The following is a 20,298-nucleotide window of genomic DNA, read 5'->3' on the forward strand; positions in this document are numbered from 1 at the left end:
TGAAGTATTTTGTGCGGCCCCAGTTGAGGGTGATGCAGTGTTTTCCTCTGCTACCCCCGGTGTTTACCGTCTTGCTGGCTCCCTCCTCTGTCTTACTGAAGCATTTGCGTGTTTGTGCAGCCCCAGAAAAAATTTTTTCGGCCAATGCGGCCCAGGGAAACCAAAAGGATGGACACCCCTGAGCTAGAGAGCCTCAGCACCCTGAGGTTGTGGGTTCAAACCCCCGCTGCTCCTTCTGACCCTGGGTAAGCCACTTAATTCCCCACTGCCCAAGGCACATTAGACAGACTGAGTTGCCAGGACAGATAGGAAAAAATACTCGAGTACCTGATTTGTAACCCGTTCTGAGCTCCTTTGGGAGGACGGGCTAAAAATAAAAATCAAATAAAGGTAAATGCAAATAAGGGTTCACAGCACTGCATCCTCAGCAGAAACTAGTTCCACTGAATTAGAATCATTCTATTTTTGGGCTTCCAAGTTCTACCCTTTTTTAAACATCTTTTACAAGAAAAAATGATAGTATTCAAAATAAAACCAGATCAAAGCAGATTAATTTTCCTTTCTACTAACTCATATGTCAAAGGGTTTCCCACTAGATTTTCAGTAGCTTCTCTCTTTAACACTGAACTTTCCATAGACTTTATGACTTTGTGTATTTGATTTATTTCAAATGACAATGGATTTTCATCACTGAATAATTCTCTCACAAGTGCTCTTGGTCCTCTTAATATCCAAAATGCATGCATTTGATTTGTATTAATTCTATATCTGATCATTTCTCAAGAACCTTTTTGAATATTAACTATTTTGAACATAATCTCCAAAATGCTTTCAGTTTCTTCCAACACAGTATCTTTCAAAAATTCACGAATGCTCTTTGTTCTTATACCAAATCATTATCAAAATGTGACCATCTCTGGGAAAACATGAGGGGGTCAAATGTTGGGTAGACATTCCAGGATTGCCCCAGGTTGTCAATGAATCATTGACAATACTTTGAAGATGTACTGAAAAAAATGGTATAAGTATAATCCAGAGAATTGTGTGCACCCCTTTATGTGAACATGGTCAATATTATCCTGGCTTATGAGTATATACAACAGGGCTACTTAAAATGGCAGACTATGGTATGCAGGACAGACCCCTACAAGTGGTCTGTGAAGGTGCCGGCACCAGACAACTGAATATTTGTGCTGACCAAACCCCGTCAGCTGAAAATCTCCCTTCTGAACAAGTCTACATTTTGGGCAGTCTGACACTGTTCCCAAGCTTCTGTTGCAAGCCACCGACACCTGCATATGCTCTGTTTCACACATGTGTGAAAATTAAGAATGCACAAGGGCCTGCAGCTGGCAGCAGTGGCTCAGGGAGTGCTAGTGGACACCCAAAATATAAGCTTGTTCGGCAGAGAGGAGAAATCAGATGCATAGCCACTGGTGGGCCCGGGCCCATCCACTTTGGGCTCAGGTCACCTCATGGCAGTACACCTTTGACATGTCCATCATAGCTTTACCATGGTTCAACATCTCTTCTTTCCTCCCCCTATATCTATTAACAGTCCATAAACCTGGATCAGTCGCAAGCAGAACGTGGGGAGTGACCCTATGAAGGGGAGAAGTATGGTTAGGTAGACCAGGGAGAGGAAGGAGATGCCACTCTAGGAATGGGCAGGGGGAAAGAGAACTGGTAGACAAAGGGAGGGAAGGAGTGATGGGAGGGAAGGTGAGAGAGAAAGAACTGGTGGACAATGGAAGTGAGAACTGTATGATGAGCAATGGGAGAGAAAGAGAGCATCATTGGACATTAGGTGGCCTAAAGGGAGGGAAACTGTATGAGTGAAAGAGAGGGGAGAAAGAGAGATGTTGGATCCATGGGCAGAAGGGAGTGAAAAGAGAGATGCTGAACAAAGGGAGAGATGCTTAACATGGAAGCAGCATAGAGGGGAGATCCTGCATAGAAAGATTTACCATGGGAGAAGGGTTGGGTTCAGAAATGCAGGAAGATTTGTTGAGAGAGAATGAATGTGGACCGGGGGGGATGGGAGGTTCAAGAATGGAGGAAAGATTTGCTGGGAGAAAGAGTAAGAGCGAGAGGTGTGGGCAGGGGGTGGTGAGGGACCGATGCTGGAAACAGGAGATGGAAAAAACAAAGGTGATAGTGAGAGGGGAGGGAACAGAAGCAGGAGATAATGGTGCCCATGAAGGGAAGGGAAGGGAAGAGAGAAGATGATCGTGCCCATGAAGAGAAGGGAAGAGATGGAAACTAGAAAGATTTGAAACAGTGGATGGTGGAAAAAACAAGGGAGATGGTGACAATGGAGGGGGGAAATGGTTATTACAGAGTGGTAGGGATATGGAAGGGAGGAAAGAGAAAGGAAAAGACAGTACTCACAGAGGGAAGGGATTATGGTGCCCATGAATGGAGAGGGAGAATAAGAGATGAAAACTACATATTTGAAAAGGAAGAGAAAAATGGAAGAAAAGGTGATTGTGAAAGATGGATATAAGGCAGGAAGTAAAAGAGGAAAGAAAACAGTGAATAAACAGAAGGCATTTGCATAGAGCTCAGGGCACAAAACTAAAGCAGAACCAGAGAGACAGAATGAGATGGTTAGAAAGATAAAATCACCAGACAACAAGGGTAGGAAAAATGATTTTATTTTTAGTTTAGTAAAGTGTGTGTGTGGGGGGGGGAGTAATAGGATTTGATATACCACCATTTTATGGGACAATCTAATTGAAATGTGTCAGTTTTAAGAATTTACATCTGCTATCTACAGTATATATTGCACTAAACAGTTTGACATGTAAGAGGGTGCTTTATGCGATTAATCATGCAATTAAATTGTTTAATTGATGTACAGCCCTAAAGTGTTCATATAAGCACTTTCTTGGTATATCACAGTAGGGCTATTCTCCTCCCTTACCTGATAGGTAAACACCCCATGATTGGATGTATTAATAAATAAAGTATTCTCTACATTTCCCACTACTCTTGCTAGAAATACCACATCAAATGATGTGTTTCCTCCAGGAAGAATTTTCTGAAAAACAAAAGTATATATACAATAAATATAACTGTATATGTATGTAATATGTGAAAAAAAACATAAAAGTAGGACTATTAAAAATCATGTTAGCTATCATAAGGTTAAAAAATGTTAAAGAAATTCAATAGAATGGTAGTAAAAATGTCATTAGTATTTTTCTCACTAAATAATTAAGATATCACTTGCACATTTTAAAATATATTTTTCCGATTTGTCTTCCTGCAAGCGTTTGCTTGGTTTTGTTTTATTTAAAAATTTTTACAAAGCTGTTTAAATGGAATCAAGAAGGGATGTGACACTAAGGGCTCCTTTTACTAAGGTGCGCTAGCGTTTTTAGCACGCACAAACCACACGTTAAATGAAAAATATTAATGCAAGGCGTTAGCGTTTAGCGCGCGCAGCATTGTAGCGTGCGCTAAGTGCGTGCTAAAACCGCTAGTGCACCTTAGTAAAAGGAGCCCTATGATTCTACTTAGAGCTATTTGGGAATTTTTCCCTAATTTGCCCTCCCCTTCAACAAACCACACTCTCTTGGGTTACAGTAGTAACCATCATGGGCTGGAGAGCCTTGCAGCATGGCTCCGTTCAGAACCCTACTATCAAGGGCCCTGACTCTGGTCATCTAAATGCGACTTCCATGCTAATCCATATTACCGTATATACTCAAATATAAACCGAGATTTTTGGGCCAAAAATAAAAGGCCCAAAAATGGAGGTCTCTATTTATATTCGGGTCAGCACTGACCCGCCCCCCTCCTGAATTTGCTGCAGGCCTCTGCCAGCCTGCCATGACACCTGGTGGTCCAGTGCTGGCCAGGACAGGAGGGTTCCCTCTCGTCTCCTGTCCCAGCCGATTCTAAGAATTTTTACTTCCCTCCCATCTGCCCCGCGTATCTTTAGTATCCCTGGTGGTCCAACGATGAATCACGGCAGGAGCGACCTTCCTTTGCTCCTGCCCACTCAGAGCCGCTAGCTGATTGGCTGCCGCAATGGGGACCATGAGAACTCACAGCAGCCAATCAGCTAGCGGCTCTGCACGGGAAGGAGAGAGTGAAGGTCGCTCCTGCCGTGATTCACCACTGGACCATCAGGGATACTAAAGCTATGCAGGGGAGGTAGGAGAGAGGTAAAAATTCTTAGACAGGGGACAGGAGGGATCTCTCCTGTCCCAGCCACCGCTGTACCACCACGTCTCACAGCAGACCCGGTGGAGGCCTGAAAGTAATTGGGAGAGAGGGGGACCAGAGTATAGAACCTGTCAGAGAGGGAGTGGGGCCGGGTGCAGAGACTAGCAGGGGAGGGATTGAGGTGGCTGGATGCAGAGTCTGGCAGAGCAGTGAAGGTGGGGAAACAGGGTGCAGAGCCTGGCAGAGCAAGGCATGGCACTTGAATATTAAACCTCACCCCACTCCTGATTTATATTCAAGTCATCCTTTTTCTTCCTTTTTTGGGGGAAAGGGTTACCTCGGTTTATATTCAAGTATATACGGTAAGCAGCTAATTTCAGGTCAAGATGGACAGTGTGTCTAAAGGGAGAGAGAGTCTCATGAAACCATGGTACATCATCGCTGAACTAAATATCAAAATCCTGCAAGTGTTGAGCAAGCTAAAAAATCTCCCTGTATGGAAACTTATTTCAGAAAGAGGGCTAGGTCCTATCCCTTGACCCTTAAGTTGCCTAATTTCCAGGAAGACTAAAATAGACCTAATCATGTTTATTCTAGCAAGTTAAACTTCAGTAGACTAAACTAAAACCTTTGCTGGAATTTAGCTGTATCACTAGAATATCTCAACTCTAATGAATCCTTTTATGAGGTTTTTCTGTTGTTGTTGTTGTTGCTGCTGTTGTTCATATAACGATGCAAGACTTCAGTTTAATATAAAGTAAAATATATCCTGATTTGTGGATTTTGATAAGCATAATTAAATAGGATAGATTGTGATCTGGATGCCACCCATAGTGGCCTTATTTCTAGACTGTTATTTGGAATTTTGAGACTGGGAAAACAATATGGGTACAAAACTAAGCCATGGATCAATTGTGTTTGGAAAGATTCCAAACAAAAACCTGTAAACAGTATCACACTGGAAAATACCCATAAAAAGGTTGAATTTGATTAAATATGAAACTTTATTACCTTTGATGGAGATCACTGCAATCCAAAAATAAGAGTACATATGAAAATGTTATTCTCTTCAGCATGGTGCCCCTTTAGATCCATGTTGGGAAATTCACTCAATACTAGCCCAGATATTCCTACTGAGCAAAAAATATCACTTAATATGACAAAGCTTTTTGGGGGATGCTCCCATTTCAGGTATTGAGTGGTTCTACCTTGATCACTTTCTGCAATATCAAAGGACTAGATTCCAGTTACCAAAGGGACTATATTTTATGACCTCGGCATGTTCAGTTACCAGAAGACATGCTAGAAATACTGCAAATACCAGAACACAAAAGGGTTATCCATTTTCCATCATGTATAGCAAAATTCTTAAAAACCGTACAATTAAAACAATATAACTCACCCTATTTTGAAAAAATGATGCATGAAAATGTGATGTTGTTGCAGATATTGATATTAAAGATATTGTTTCTTCTGAACTAGGATTATGTAAGTAAACCTTTTCCATTTTTGGCATCCCCACCGGCCTGTTGAAAATAAGGGATAAAACTGTGAAATTATCTGTTTTAAGGATATGCTAATGATTTGATGACACAGTTAATGCATGTCAATAATTCATCAAATATATATATATTTTTAAATCTTTATTAAATTTTTAAGGCTAATACAATATGCAAAAAATTATACATACACTTCCCCCTCCCCATTCGCGGTTTCAGCAATCGCGATTTCACATATTCGCAATTTTTGGGGGAGGGGGAAAAGAGATAAAAAAACATCGTTAAGTCTTCCCCCCGGCATCCTGGCCTTACCTGGTGGTCTAGCGGGCTTTCAGGGCAGGAGCGATCTTCCTACGCTCCTGCCCCATGCAGATCACCATTAGGAAATAGCTGTAGGGAGTTCCCGTCGTAGTCTCGAGAGACTACGGGAACTCACAGCAGCCATTTCCTAATGGCGATCTGCACGGGGCAGGAGCGTAGGAAGATCGCTTCTGCCCGAAAGCCCGCTAGACCACCAGGTAAGACTGGGAAGGCGGGAGGGAGGCGGGGGTGGGTCAGAGCCGGATATTCGCAGTTTTTCGCCATTCGCGGTTCGGCTCTGCCCCTATCCCCCACGAATCTGGAGAGAGAAGTGTACATTAATATTCAGAACCAGCACTTACAATAAATCAACAACAATACAACATGAATTACCCACCCCAATCCTCCTTTCCAGTACATTCACTCAATCAAGGAATAAAACAAGAGATAACCCCCCCACCCTTCCCTGGATATGTGTATAAATCTATGGAAATTAAAGGTAAATGACAACTATACTAAAGTATGGACCCCAAACTAATCTGAATAAATTATTATGTCCCATCATGTCGGCATTCATTTTCTCATACTTATAACATAAACATAAATTCGCCTATCAAAAAGTAAAACGAAGCCAATCCCAATTTTTCCAATTGTGAGTAACCATTTGCCTGGCAATCCCGGTCATAATAATGAAAAGCCTACATTTATATCGGTCCAAAGGGGGTTTTGCATGCAATAGTGTCCCACAGATGACTACATCATATGTTAATGGAATCGATGATGCCAGTATTTTATTAATATGTCCCCATAACGACTTCCAAAAATTGAGTATCAAAAGACAATAGAACAGATGATCCAGTGCCCCTATTTCAAGATGACAGTGCCAGCATCTATTAGATTTAGAACTATCTAACTTCTGCAAATGAACTGGGATCCAAAAAACTCTTTGTAAAAGAAAAAACCAAGCTTGTCTCATAGATCCTCCAAGTCCAAATCTGTGACCATTGAGTAGCAGAAAAGCACAGTTACTTACCAGGTGTTATCCAGGGACAGCAGGCAGATATTCTTAACTGATGGGTGACGGCACCGACAGAGCCCCGGTATGGACAATTTTAGAGTGATTGCACTCTAAGAACTTAGAAAGTTCTAGCTAGGCCGCACCGCGCATGCGCGAGTGCCTTACCGCCCGATGGGGGCGCACGGTCCCCAGTTAGGATAAGCCAGCTAAGAAGCCAACCCGGGGAGGTGGGTGGGATGTAAGAATATCTGCCTGCTGTCCCTGGATAACACCTGTTACGGTAAGTAACTGTGCTTTATCCCAGGACAAGCAGGCAGCATATTCTTAACTGATGGGTGACCTCCAAGCTAACAAAAAGAGGGATGGAGGGAAGGTTGGCCATTAGGAAAATAAATTTTGTAAAACAGATTGGCCGAAGTGTCCATCCCGTCTGGAGAATGCATCCATACAATAATGAGGTGTGAAAGTATGAACTGTGGACCAAGTAGCAGCCTTGCAGATTTCCTCAATAGGAGTTGATCTGAGGAAAGCTACAGACGCTGCCATAGCTCTAACCTTATGGGCCGTGACAGAACCTTCCAGTGGCAGTCCGCTCTGAGCATAACAGAACGAGATGCAAGCAGCAAGCCAATTGGATAACATATGTTTAGAAACAGGATGTCCCAACTTATTTGGATCAAAGGACAGAAAAAGTTGGGGGAGACGATCTGTGAGGCTTAGTGCGCTCTAAATAGTAAGCCAAAGCACGCTTGCAGTCCAAAGTGTGCAAAGCCTGTTCTCCAGGATGAGAATGAGGTTTCGGGAAGAATACAGGCAGGACAATGGACTGATTAAGATGAAAGTCAGATACAACCTTAGGGAGGAACTTTGGATGCATACGCAGAACCACCTTGTCATGGTGAAAACTGTGAAAGGTGGATCGGCAACTAGTGCATGCAATTCACTGACCCTCCTGACAGAGGTGAGAGCAATAAGGAAGATCACTTTCCAAGTGAGAAATTTGAAATGAACTATGGCCAATGGTTCAAAAGGAGGTTTCATTAAGGCGGAAAGAACCACATTAAGATCCCAGACCACAGGAGGGGGCTTGAGAGGTGGTTTCACATTGAAAAGTCCCCGCATGAATCTGGAAACCAAAGGATGAGCAGTAAGAGGTTTTCCGTGAACTGGCTCATGAAAAGCAGTAATGGCACTGAGGTGGACTCTGATAGAAGTAGATTTGAGACCAGAGTTAGATAAAGAAAGGAGATAATCCAACACTAGTTCTACTGCTAGCGAAGCTGGATCATGATGATGCAGCAGGCACCAGGAAGAAAACCGGGTCCACTTCTGTTGATAGCATTGAAGAGTGGCCAGCTTCCTGGAAGCATCAAGAATAGAACGGACAGGCTGAGAAAGAAGAGAATGGGCCGAGGTCAGCCCGAGAGATACCAAGCTGTCAAGTGCAGAGACTGTAGGTTGGGATGTAGGAGGGACTGCTGATGCTGAGTAAGCAGAGAAGGAAACAGTGGAAGAAGTATGGGCTCCCTGGAACTGAGTTGAAGCAGAAGGGAGAACCAATGTTGCCTGGGCCACCGTGGAGCGATGAGAATTATGGTGGCTTGTTCCCTCTTGAGCTTGAACAAGGTCCGCAACATGAGAGGCAGAGGAGGAAATGCATAAAGGAATAGATTGGTCCAATCCAGGAGAAACGCATTTGCTGCCAGACGGTGAGGGGAGAAGAGTCTGGAGCAAAATTGGGGCAGTTGATGATTGTGAGGAGCTGCAAAAAGGTCCACCTGAGGAGTGCCCCATTGAGCGAAAATGGACTGGAGAGTTATGGGATCAAGAGTCCATTCGTGGGGTTGGAGAATTCTGCTGAGATTGTCTGCTAAGGAATTCTGCTCTCCCTGAATGTAGACAGCTTTCAGGAATAAATGGCGGGCTGTCGCCCAAAACCAAATCTTTTGGGCCTCCTGACACAACAGGCGAGAGCCCGTCCCACCCTGCTTGTTGATGTAGTACATTGCTACTTGATTGTCTGTGCAAAGTAGTAGAACTTGAGAAAAGAGGAGATGCTGAAAAGCCTTGAGGGCATAAAACATCGCTCTGAGTTCCAGGAAATTGATGTGATGTTTCTTTTCCTGGGCAGTCCAAAGACCTTGTATTTGGAAATCGTCCAAGTGAGCTCCCCAGGCATATGGGGATACATCTGTGGTGATGACGAGATGATGAGGAGGCAGATGAAACAGAAGGCCTCTGGAGAGATTGCAAGATTTCAACCACCATTGCAGAGACTGTCGAAGAGACGATGTCACAGATATGTGTCGCGAACAAGGATCCGTTGCCTGGGACCACTGGGTAGCTAGGGTCCATTGAGGAGTGCGCAGGTGAAGACATGTGAAGGGGGTGACATGAATTTTCGAGGCCATGTGACCCAAGAGTATCATCATTTGTTTTGCAGAGATGGACCTGCTGACAGAGATGAAGAAGAGTCTGAAGGCGATTGGATGGAAGAAACGCCCTCATGAGAACAGGTCCAAGATCGCTCCGATGAACTGAAGCCGCTGAGTGGGGATGAGATGCGACTTGGGCAGATTGATCTCGAAACCCAGAAGTTGGAGAAATAGGATGGTCTGGTTGGTGGCATGAAGCACTTCCTGAGATGAAGGAGCCTTGATTAACCAGTCGTCCTGGTAAGGGAAGACTTGAAGATGGTGAGAGCATAGGAAAGCAGCCACCACAATGAGACACTTTGTGAATACCCTGGGAGAGGAGGCAAGACCGAAGGGTAACACTTTGTACTGGTAATGACAGTGATTGATCATGAAGCGGAGATACTGTCTGGAGGCCAGATTGAGATCGAGGGAGCATAGCCAGTCGTCCTGAGTGAGAAGAGGATAAAGTGTGGCAAGAGAAAGCATTTTGAACTTTTCCTTGACCAAGCATTTGTTGAGATCCCGAAAATCTAGTATGGGTCTGAGGTCCCCAGTTTTTTTGGGAACCAGAAAATAGCAGGAGTAGAATCCCTGCCCCTTCTGATCTAGAGGAACTTCCTCTATGACGTTCAGAAGAAGGGATTGGACTTCCTGAAGGAGGAGGGAGGACTGAGATGTGTTCAAAGCAGACTCTTTTGGAGGACTTTGGGTGGGAAGAGTCTGAAAGTTGAGAGAATAGCCATGGCGAATGATGTTTAGAACCCACTGGTCTGAAGTGATGATCTCCCAACGGCTGAGGAAAGTAGAAAGACGTCCTCCCATGGGTTGAGGCAGAAGGGACGATGGTGGAAGACTGGCTAGGCCCTGGAGAATGAAGTCAAAAGGGTTGAGTAGACTTCGGTTGGGCAGAAGGTTTCACCGGTTGCTGCTGCTGAGCACGGGGCTGTTGGCATTGCTGTTGACGCTGCCGTCGAGGCTACTGAGGAGCAGGTGATAGGGGACGAGCAGAGTAGCGGCGTTGATATGAAGATTGTTGGCGAAAGGGCCGAGCAGGTGGAGGTTTCTTTTTATTCTTCAGCAGAGTGTCCCAGCGAATCTCATGGGCAGATAATTTTTGTGGTAGAATCGAGAGAGTCACCAAATAATTCATCCTCGAGGCAAGGAGCATTGGCAAGGCGGTCCTGGTGGTTGACATCAAGCTCCGAAACACTAAGCCAAGCGAGACGGCGCATAGCCACAGCCATCGCAGTAGCCCTCGAGGTCAGTTCGAAGGTGTCGTAAATCGAACGGACCATGAATTTCCTGAGCTGTAACAGACTAGAAGTGTATTGGTGAAAAGAAGGTAGCTTCCGTTCAGGCAAGTACTTTTCAAAGGAAGCCAGTTGTTGAATGAGGCGCTTTAGGTAAAAGGAGAAGTGAAATGCGTAATTACCGGACTGGTTGGCAAGCATAGCATTCTGATACAAACGCTTGCCAAACTTATCCATGGACTTCCCTTCTCTGCCAGGAGGGACAGAAGCATAGACACTAGTGCCCGCAGACTTTTTGAGAGTGGATTCAACCAACAAGGATTCATGTGGGAGTTGGGGTTTGTCAAAGCCTGGAATAGGGATGACCTTGTACAAAGTGTCTAACTTGCGAGGAGCACCAGGGATGGTTAAAGGTGTCTCGAGATTTTTATAAAAAGTCTCCCTCAAAATGTCATGGAGGGGCAATTTAAGAAATTCCTTTGAAGGCTGATCAAAGTCCAAAGCTTCAAGGAAAGCCTTAGATTTTTTAGATTCAGCCTCCAAAGGAATTGAAAGAGACTCACACATCTTCTTTAAAAATGAGGTAAAGGAGGAATGTTCCAGTTTAGAAGAAGGTTCTCGCAGAGAGGGGTCTTCCTCAGCTGAAGAAACCTCTTCCTCAGACAGCAAAGGCTCTTCAGAGTCATTCCACAGGTCAGGGTCCCGTACCTGAGAGGTTCGACCCCGGGAGTCCGGTGTCGAAGGTTCAGCATGCCGGGTTTTGCGTACCGACTTCCCGGATCGCACAGAGGTGGTACCTGGGGAAGTTAGAGGTTGCCGGTGCCGGGAGTAATCAGATAGCAGTGGAGGTTCGGTCATTTGAACAGCCCGATGGAGGCCTCTCGGTTCCGCCGATAATACTGGCATGGAAGCCGAGGAGGCAGAATGGGCCGGTACTGAAAGAGTGGAAGATAAGCTTCCAACAAGCAAAAAATATGCGAGCGGGAAGGCAAGAGAAAAGTTTTCAACGGCCTTTGAAAAAAACGCATCTTCTTAGCTCCGCGGAAACTAAGAAACTGGGGACCGCGCGCCTCCGTCGGGCGGGAAGGCACTCACGCATGCGCGGTGCAGCCTAGCTAGAACCTTCTAAGTTCTTAGAGTGCAATCACTCTAAAATTGTCCGTACCGGGGCTCCGTCGGTGCCGTCACCCATCAGTTAAGAATATGCTGCCTGCTTGTCCTGGGATAATATGCTGCTTTGTCTCAATGCTCCAAATGTCTTTTAGATTTGTTTTAGGTATTTTATTCAAATATTCTGATATTAATTTATACCACTTGGCGGCCTGATGCCCTAGCAAATCTGTCTGGAAACATAGGCCTGGCAAGCTATACTGATTTTGTAAATTTTGACACTCAGGCAACCCCTTCTGAATGGCCTGCTTCAACTGCAACCATTTATATGATTGAGACTTAGTAATGTCGAATGTTTGTTGCAGTCGTGAAAAAGCATTTTCCTATTTGATATCACAACATCTAACGTGCGCATGCCTGCCCGCAGCCAATGTTTCCAGAGGATCTTAGACTCGCCAATTTGAATCTTGGAGTTTAACCAAAGAGATTGACACATGGATTGTTATACTGGAATAGAAGTTAAGTTGTCAATTAATTTTAAAACATAAAATACCATTGTCCTTATATAATCTAGGCATCTTGATACTCAATAGATGATCTAAACCAGGGGTGTCAAAGTCCCTCCTCGAGGGCCGCAATCTAGTCGGGTTTTCAGGATTTCCTCAATGAATATGCATGAGATCTATGAGCATACAATGAAAACAATGCATGCAAATAGATCTCATGCATATTCATTGGGGAAATCCTGAAAACTCAACTGGATTGCGGCCCTCGAGGAGGGATTTTGACATCCCTGATCTAGACATAATGGGGAGATAAGGCATCAAATATTTTTAAAAGAAAAGAAAAAACATATTTCCTCTCAATAATGAATTACATCGAGTGACTCCTTTTTGAAGAAATGTATTCAGCTGGGATGCTCCTAGGCTTATGGAGAGACATGGCTAGGACAATGCAGAAAAAGAGATTATAACTTGGAGGCTGGATGGTGGCTGGCTGACAGTTGAGCTCCCTCCTTTTAAACAACACTTCTTCATCTATTTAATTATTTAATTATTAAAAACACCAGCAGGAGTTCCTAGAGAGAGTTGAGTGTGGGAGCCCTTACTCCGCCCCTCTCCCAGACCAGCGGGGGACCCGAATTTAAAAATCTAAAGCGCCAACGGCGCACAGCCTTTACCGGACCCCCTCCAGCCACCAGCAGGAGTTCCTGGGGAGAGTTGAGCGTGAGAGCCTTTGCTCCGCCCTCTCCCAGACCAGCGGGGGACCCGAATTTAAAAATCTAAAGCACCAACGGCACACAGCCGTTACCGGACCCCCTCCAGCCACCAGCAGGAGTTCCTGGGGAGAGTTGAGCGTGGGAGCCCTTGTTGCGCCCCTCTCCCAGACCAGCGGGGGACCCGAATTTAAAAAATCTAAAGCGCCAACGGCGCACAGCCGTTACCGGACCCCCTCCAGCCACCAGCAGGAGTTCCTGGGGAGAGTTGCTCCGCCCCGAAGTCCAGAGACTCTCATCGCTCTCCTCAGAAGCAGCTCCCTGCCTTCGGGGCTGCTCCTCTCTTCGGCCCGGTGATTGTCGGGTAGCGTGGGAGTCCTGCCTCCGCCCCCGAATTCCCCTGCTGGACCGAGTTTTCTTCAAGAGCAGCACCTCTGGGCGTGGCCTGATCGCCACGGAGACCACACGAATGGTGTAACAGCTCCTCTTACACACACCTAAATTCAAATAAAACTGTGCTATTATACTTTATTATTTTTACATAGTCGGGTATATTTTGCTGCCAGAATCCTCAAATCCTTAAAGCGTCGGCGAAATCGGCAAAAAAAAAAAAAAGACCTGAATTCTCCAGCGCTGCTCAGCAGTAAGAGGCCTGAGGTCACGAGCGTCCCTGAGCTCTTTAGCCTGCCTAACGAATAAAATTATTCGAACTGTTTCTGCCTCACCTGTGGGCCTTTCTCGACGGTTGTGTATGTGTGGAGCCGTTTAAAAGTGTGCATCAGACAGGAATGCCGGTAAGATCGGCGAAAACGCCTAAACATAAATCAGCCTGCTCCGCGCTCAAAATAGCGGCGGCGCCGACTCCCGCTCTAACCTCTGCGCATTGGGGTGAATGGGCCCAAGAAATTTCGAAAATGGTCACCGCGGCCCTGGAAGATAAACTTCTTAAATTACAGTTGGCTGTAGACTGTATTAATGATCGTTTTGAAGCACATGCTGGCCGTATTGCAGCAGTAGAGCAGAGGGTGTCTGAAGATGAGGATGCAGCACTGCAGGATCGCGAGAATGTGATTGCTTTGCAGACTCAAGTGGCAGCATTGACAACACGATTGGATGATCAGGAGAACCGGCAACGCCGCAATAATCTATGATTATTATATTGCTATCACTAGCTAAATATGGAGCTTACTGGGTTACTGACTCCTATCCCCAAGATCCTTCCTGCTTGGTTTGAAATGGAGTGCTTTTTATGCACGCCTTTACACATCTCCTGCCTTACTAACAGTTGTCAGTACCAGACATTTGAGAAGGTACTCTTTGTTGGGTTCAACGCCGCAGCTCTTCATCTTTTAGATACATTAGCTGAGATCTCAGTTAATGGTTAGCCCACTCACTGTCTCTTTGGAATAATCCAAAATCCAAAACCATGGCAAATCCCTCTCATGGAAACGGTGGCAGCGGGCAGGTATATGGTTTGCCCATCAATTGTCTACTCTTACTGCGTCAGTTCCTTTTGATATACTTTGCTCCACATACCTGCTGCCTTCTTCTGTTTATTCACAGTGGCTCTCACTCATTGGAGTGTTGTCTTCTGTGCATATACGTTTTGACTTCATGACTTCCAAAAATACTATCCGCCATTGGTCTTTATTGACTCTATTAAAAGGCAAGGCTATATCTTTTTTCTATAATATTTTGAGAGATCATTCCTTCACTTTTTCACCTCAATCTAATGAAAACACGGGATATTATACTCACACTCCGCTTTCTGACATTGACTGGAACTCTTTTGGTCTTCAACAACCGCCCGCTTTTTATCTTCTAGAGCCAGGGGTGTCAAAGTCCCTCTCGAGGGCCGTAATCCAGTCGGGTTTTCAGGATTTACCCAATGAATTATGCATTGAAAGCAGTGCATGCACATAGATCTCATGCATATTATTGGGGAATCCTGAAAAACCCGACTGGATTCGGCCCTCGAGGACCGACTTTGACACCTGTGTTCTAGAGTTTCACAATCAATGTTCTTTATTATGTGGAATGCAGTATGGACCCCATTTCGCATGTGGAAAGCCAACTTAAAGCAAGACTCTGTTTGCTGGAACTGTTTGAAAGAGGAGGGAACTCTTGCATCATATGTTTTTTTCATTGTACTTTGGTCCGCTCCTTTTGGCCCTCAAATTTGGAACACCATACAATCTATCACTAATGCTCGGAAGAGATCTCTATGGACATTATAATCCTTCGCTCTCAACAATCCCTGTTTCGCACAATCAAACTGTCCTCTAAGCTCCATCAATTACCATGTTTGTGACTGCTCTCATGCACATTCTGAAAAATTAGAAATCATCTTCGCTACTAGATTATACTTTTTGGTGGAACTCTCTATGTATGTATCATAGATTTGAATCCTATAAATATGAGAATAAAATTACACTCCGAACCTCCATGAATTTGAAGAGCAAAAAATCACCCTGGTCATTCCTGGATTCCTATGTACGCTCTGCTTCGTAGACACCCCTGTCTTCCCTTCCTTTTCTTCTCTTTTCTTCTTTCTTTCCTTTCTCTTTTAATTTCTATTTCTGTTCTCCCTCATCTTTTTCTCATATAGTCTTCACAAGCAGTTCCAATACTTGGAGCTTTTCTTACTGCTATGGTCCTCTACAGTTAAATATATATTTGCAGATTCTTTATACACAAAGCTTTATTTTGTTTTTATGTATTTGAAATGCTCCCTGTATTTTTCAAAATACTCAATAAAAACACTGCACAACAATTTTTTGGTTAAGTCTTGATTCCTGAAAAGTTTTTGGTGATTATGACAGGTACCAACTTGGTATGCTCAAATATGGTTTTGGTTTTACTGCATCACGTAAGAACTATGAGAAATAGACATTTTTATGTTTTACTGACAATAAAATATATAGTCAAGTTTACGTTTCGCACAAGCGGACTAAATGTAAACAGAATTAAAAGTGTTTTGCTCCCGAGTTTCTTTATATTCAGTGTCTGGTGCATCACATTGTAGCATCCAACAATAGTCGGTCAAGCATTGACGGATTCCAATTGCCCTGGTATCGTTTCTCCATCGTAGCTATGTCTTGATGAAACCTTTCACCGTGCTCGTCACTCACAGCACCGAGATTTGCGGGGAAGAAGTCCCAAGTGTGAATGGAGGAAATGAATCTTGAGTGACCATATTGCACTTCATTCTCTTGTATGCTTTGAGAAGTTTGTCTACCAGCTGAATGTAGTTTGGGGCTCTGTAATTGCCCAGAAAATTGTCAACAACGTCTTTCAAGGCTTTCCAGCCAATTTTTTCCGGCCCAAACTAACAGATCTTCAAATCGCTTGTCACTCATAACATGTCTGATCTGGGGGCCAACAAAAATACCCTCTTTGATCTTGGCATCAGTTATTCTTGGGAAACATCTGTCTTAAATAACGAAAACCTTCCCCTTCCCTTGTTCATTGCTTTCACAAAATTCTTCATGAGTCCCAGTTTAATGTGAAGAGGAGGCAAAAATATCTTTGTCGGGTCAACAAGCGATTCATGTGCTACATTTTTCTGTCCTGGAACTAACTTTTTACGGAGTGGCCAGTTCTTTCTAGAATAGTGCGACTCTCTGTCTCGGCTGTTCCCATTCGCAGATGAAACAGCAGTACTTTGTATAGCCAAGCTGCAGTCCTAGTAACAGAGCAACGACTTTGAGGGTCTCCACAGATATTCCAGTTATACCTGGTATACTGGACATACTTTAGTAACATTTCCATATTCTCATATGTTTCTTTCATATGTGCTGCATAGCCAACAGGTACTGAAGGATAAACGTTGCCATTGTGCAACAGAACAGCTTTCAGGCTTAACATTGACGAATCAATGAAAAGACGCCCTTCCGGGTTGTGATCACAACCAAAGACCGAGAACAATCCTTCAATGTCACAACAGAAACAGAGACTGTCGACTTGTGCAAAAAATTTGGTTATATCATGATGCCGGTCTCGAAACACAGAAATTTTCGTACCTGGTGATAGCAAACACCATTCCTGCAGTCTCGAACCTAGCAGCTCAGCTTTTGCTTTTGACAGACCCAAATCTCTGACCAATCGTTCAATTCGGACTGTGTTATCAGATGTGGATCGCCTGATGAGGATGGTTCAAAATCCGGGTCAATGTCACTGTTAGAACCCTGCACTGCAGTTTCTTCATCTGGTTCGTCTAAGGTCCAATCCTACTGGTGGTTTCGGAACTGGAAGACTGTCATCATGTGGCATGGGTCTCATTGCTGAAGGCAGATTAGGATATTCAATTGACTTCTTTGTTTTTGGCAGAGAAACCAGACACATTAGTCAAACAGAAATAACAGTCCGTCACATGGTCTTTCTGTTCTCGCCATATCATCGGAAACAGCAAATGGCATCGTCTTTCGAGTACCTCTGAGCCAGGCTCTCAGACTAACAGCACATGTCGCACAGCAAATGTGGAGGCGCCCATTGCTTGTCTTGATCACCTATTTTGCAGCCAAAATACAGATGATAGGCTTTCTTTACAAGGGCCAGTCATCGAACGTCTCTGAGGCGTAAGTGTATATTCCCCACAGATATAGCAGAATGTGTCGCGGCTGTTACGACACCGACGAGACATATTGCCCGACACCAAAACGTCTATAGCATCAAGCTTACTTACTGTTATATTGCTACAGCTACTATACTACTATACTTTACTATACTGATACTATATACACACACGGACTATCTATATTAACCAAATGAGCAGGATCGGTGTATGGAAGCCACCATTATAGCATGGTGAGACAGCGCAAGCTCGTTCAGACCTGCCCAGACATGCCCAGGATGTCATCTTCCATAAACAGCTTCCAACCTGGCTAGATTTTATGCATGGACATACCCAGGCGGCACAAACCGTTGTTGATAAGACACTTATGGGAGAAAAAATTGTTTGCATCCAAATATAAGAAAAAATCACGACAAAATTGAAGATTTCTCTGAAATGGTACGTGATGGGTAATTTTTGATGTAATATTCATGATCAGCACCCAAAATTCTATAAGAAACACCCAGCAGTGTTCAGGAAGCAAAAACTTTGTTGTGCAGTGAAATTATTGAACTAAAAAAAAAAAAGAAAAAGATTATGTACTTACCCTGGTAAGCTCTTTCCCAGTAGAGAGATGAGACATTCTAGACCAGGGGTGTCAAATGTCGGTCCTTTAGGGCTGCAATCCAGTTGAGTTTTCAGGATTTCCCTAATGAATATGCATGAGATCTATTTGTATGCACTGCTTTCATTGTATGCTAATGGATCTTATGCATATTCATTGGGGAAATCCTGAAAACACGACTGGATTGCAGCCCTCGAGGACCAACATTTGACACCTCTGTTCTAGGCTGATGGATAGTGTTCCCATTGCTGCGTGCCATCTGCAGAAGGAATCCACTCTGGATTTTTTCTCTGTACCTTTGCTGTACTTCATTGTGCTCTCTAGCTCCACCTAGTTAGTACCCAAGCACTAAGAGCTACCAAATCAACATGAAGTAGAGATAGCCATGGCAATCATGTTCAACAACAACCGTTCTGCTCAAGAATTAACATGAGAACATCAACTGCAAACAGCCAACAAAGGCTTCAAAGGAGCATCCTGCAGAAACAGTAACATATACAGTATTCTTCCCAGACCCTAAGGCTGACAGACATCTAAGAAACAACTTGAAGAAGTATAAACAAACAGACAACTAGGCAGGCGCAGGAAGGGCAGGCATCTAGAATGTCTCACTTATCTACTGGAAAAGAGCTTACCAGGATAACTACATAATCTCTTTTTCCAGTGCAATAGGAAAGACATTCTAGACAGATGGCACGTACAAAAGAAGTCCCCAAAAAGCTAAGGCGGGCTTGGTGCGCTGGCCTGTAAGATCGAGGATCCAAAGGCAGAATCCTGTCTCGCTGCCATATCCATTCTTGAAAATTTGGCAAACATGTGTACAGAGGACCATATTTCCGCCCTGCAGATCTCCTCAAGGGAGACAGCTCTAGCTTCAGCCCATTAAGAAGCCACACTCTTGGTAGAATGCGCCTTGACAGAAACAGGAGACTTGCCCGAAAGGAATATAGGCTGACGAAATGGCCCTGCGGATCCATCTGGAAATCGTGGCCTTGGAAGTGGGAGTGCTCCGCTTAATAGAATGAGTCAGCACAAACAGATGGTTAGAGAGATGAAATTCATTAGTGACCTCCAGGTAGCAAAGATTATTTGCCAAAGAACCCTGCGCACATCCAGTTTCTTCATAAGGCGATTTTGCATCTTGGAACCAGTAGGCTGGAAAGTAGGCAAATGCACCTCCTGATTAACCTGGGAAACTGAAACCACTTTCGGCAGGAAGGAGGGAACTGTATGCAAGGAAATCCCAGTCTCCGAGATGTGGAGGAATGGTTCCCTACAAGACAGAGCTTGGAGTTCCAAAATCTGACATGGTGAGGTAATAGCGACCAAAAACATGGTCTTTATTGTCAAATCCAAGAAGGAAGTATAACGAAGAGGCTCAAAGGGAGCCTTGGTAAGACTAGACAGCATCAGACTGAGGTCGCAGGAAGGGAATGGCTGTTTGACCAGTGGTCTGATGCGAAGGGCCCCTTTCAAAAATTTAGCGACATCAGGATGCAATGCCAAAGAGGAATGATGATCCTGGGCTCTAAAACAAGAGAGCTCAACTACCTAGACCCGAAGAGATGCTACAGTGAGGCCTTTATCAAGTCTAGCTTGCAGAAAGACAAGAATCACCAGATCTGAGCCAAATATGGGTCCACCTGGTCCTGAGCGCACCAATGTTGGAAAGCCTTCCATGCTTTAGCATATGTGGAAACTGAACAACTTCTTAGACTTGAAAAAAGTGTCAATAACCACTTCAGAATAACCTTTGTGTTCTAAGGCAGCATACGCAAGAGCCATGCCATAAGAGCAAAGCGACTCGGATCCTCCATGCATACTGGACCTTTCGTAAGCACGTCTGGATGGGCGCTCAGCCAAAGGCCGTGACCCTTGCAAAGATGCATCAGATCTGCGTACCATAGTCTGCGAGACCAATCCAGAGCCACCAGAATGACTTAGCCCAGGTGGACAGCAACCAACCAAACAACTCGGCCTATCATGGGCCAGGGAGGAAAGACATACAGGAGAATCTCCTGAGGCCACAGCTGCACCAGAACATAGAGACCCTCGCTTCTGGGCTCGGATCTTCGACTGAAGAAACAATCTGCTTTCTTGTTCTTTATCATGGTCATGAGATCGAAGTGGAGCCA

The 20,298-nt window shown here is 44.4% G+C and overlaps 1 protein-coding gene across 1 annotated transcript in view; it reads right to left on the reverse strand.

Annotated features, from left to right (window-relative positions):
- Positions 1–20,298, reverse strand: part of TMEM131 (transmembrane protein 131) — a 396,906-nt gene that overhangs the window by 256,997 nt on the left and 119,611 nt on the right. The window contains 2 exon segments of the mRNA XM_033949394.1: positions 2,927–3,043; positions 5,579–5,702. Of these exon segments, the coding sequence (XP_033805285.1) occupies positions 2,927–3,043; positions 5,579–5,702 (241 nt within the window).

Source organism: Geotrypetes seraphini, chromosome 6 (assembly GCF_902459505.1).
Source record: "Geotrypetes seraphini chromosome 6, aGeoSer1.1, whole genome shotgun sequence".
NCBI lineage: Eukaryota > Metazoa > Chordata > Amphibia > Gymnophiona > Dermophiidae > Geotrypetes > Geotrypetes seraphini.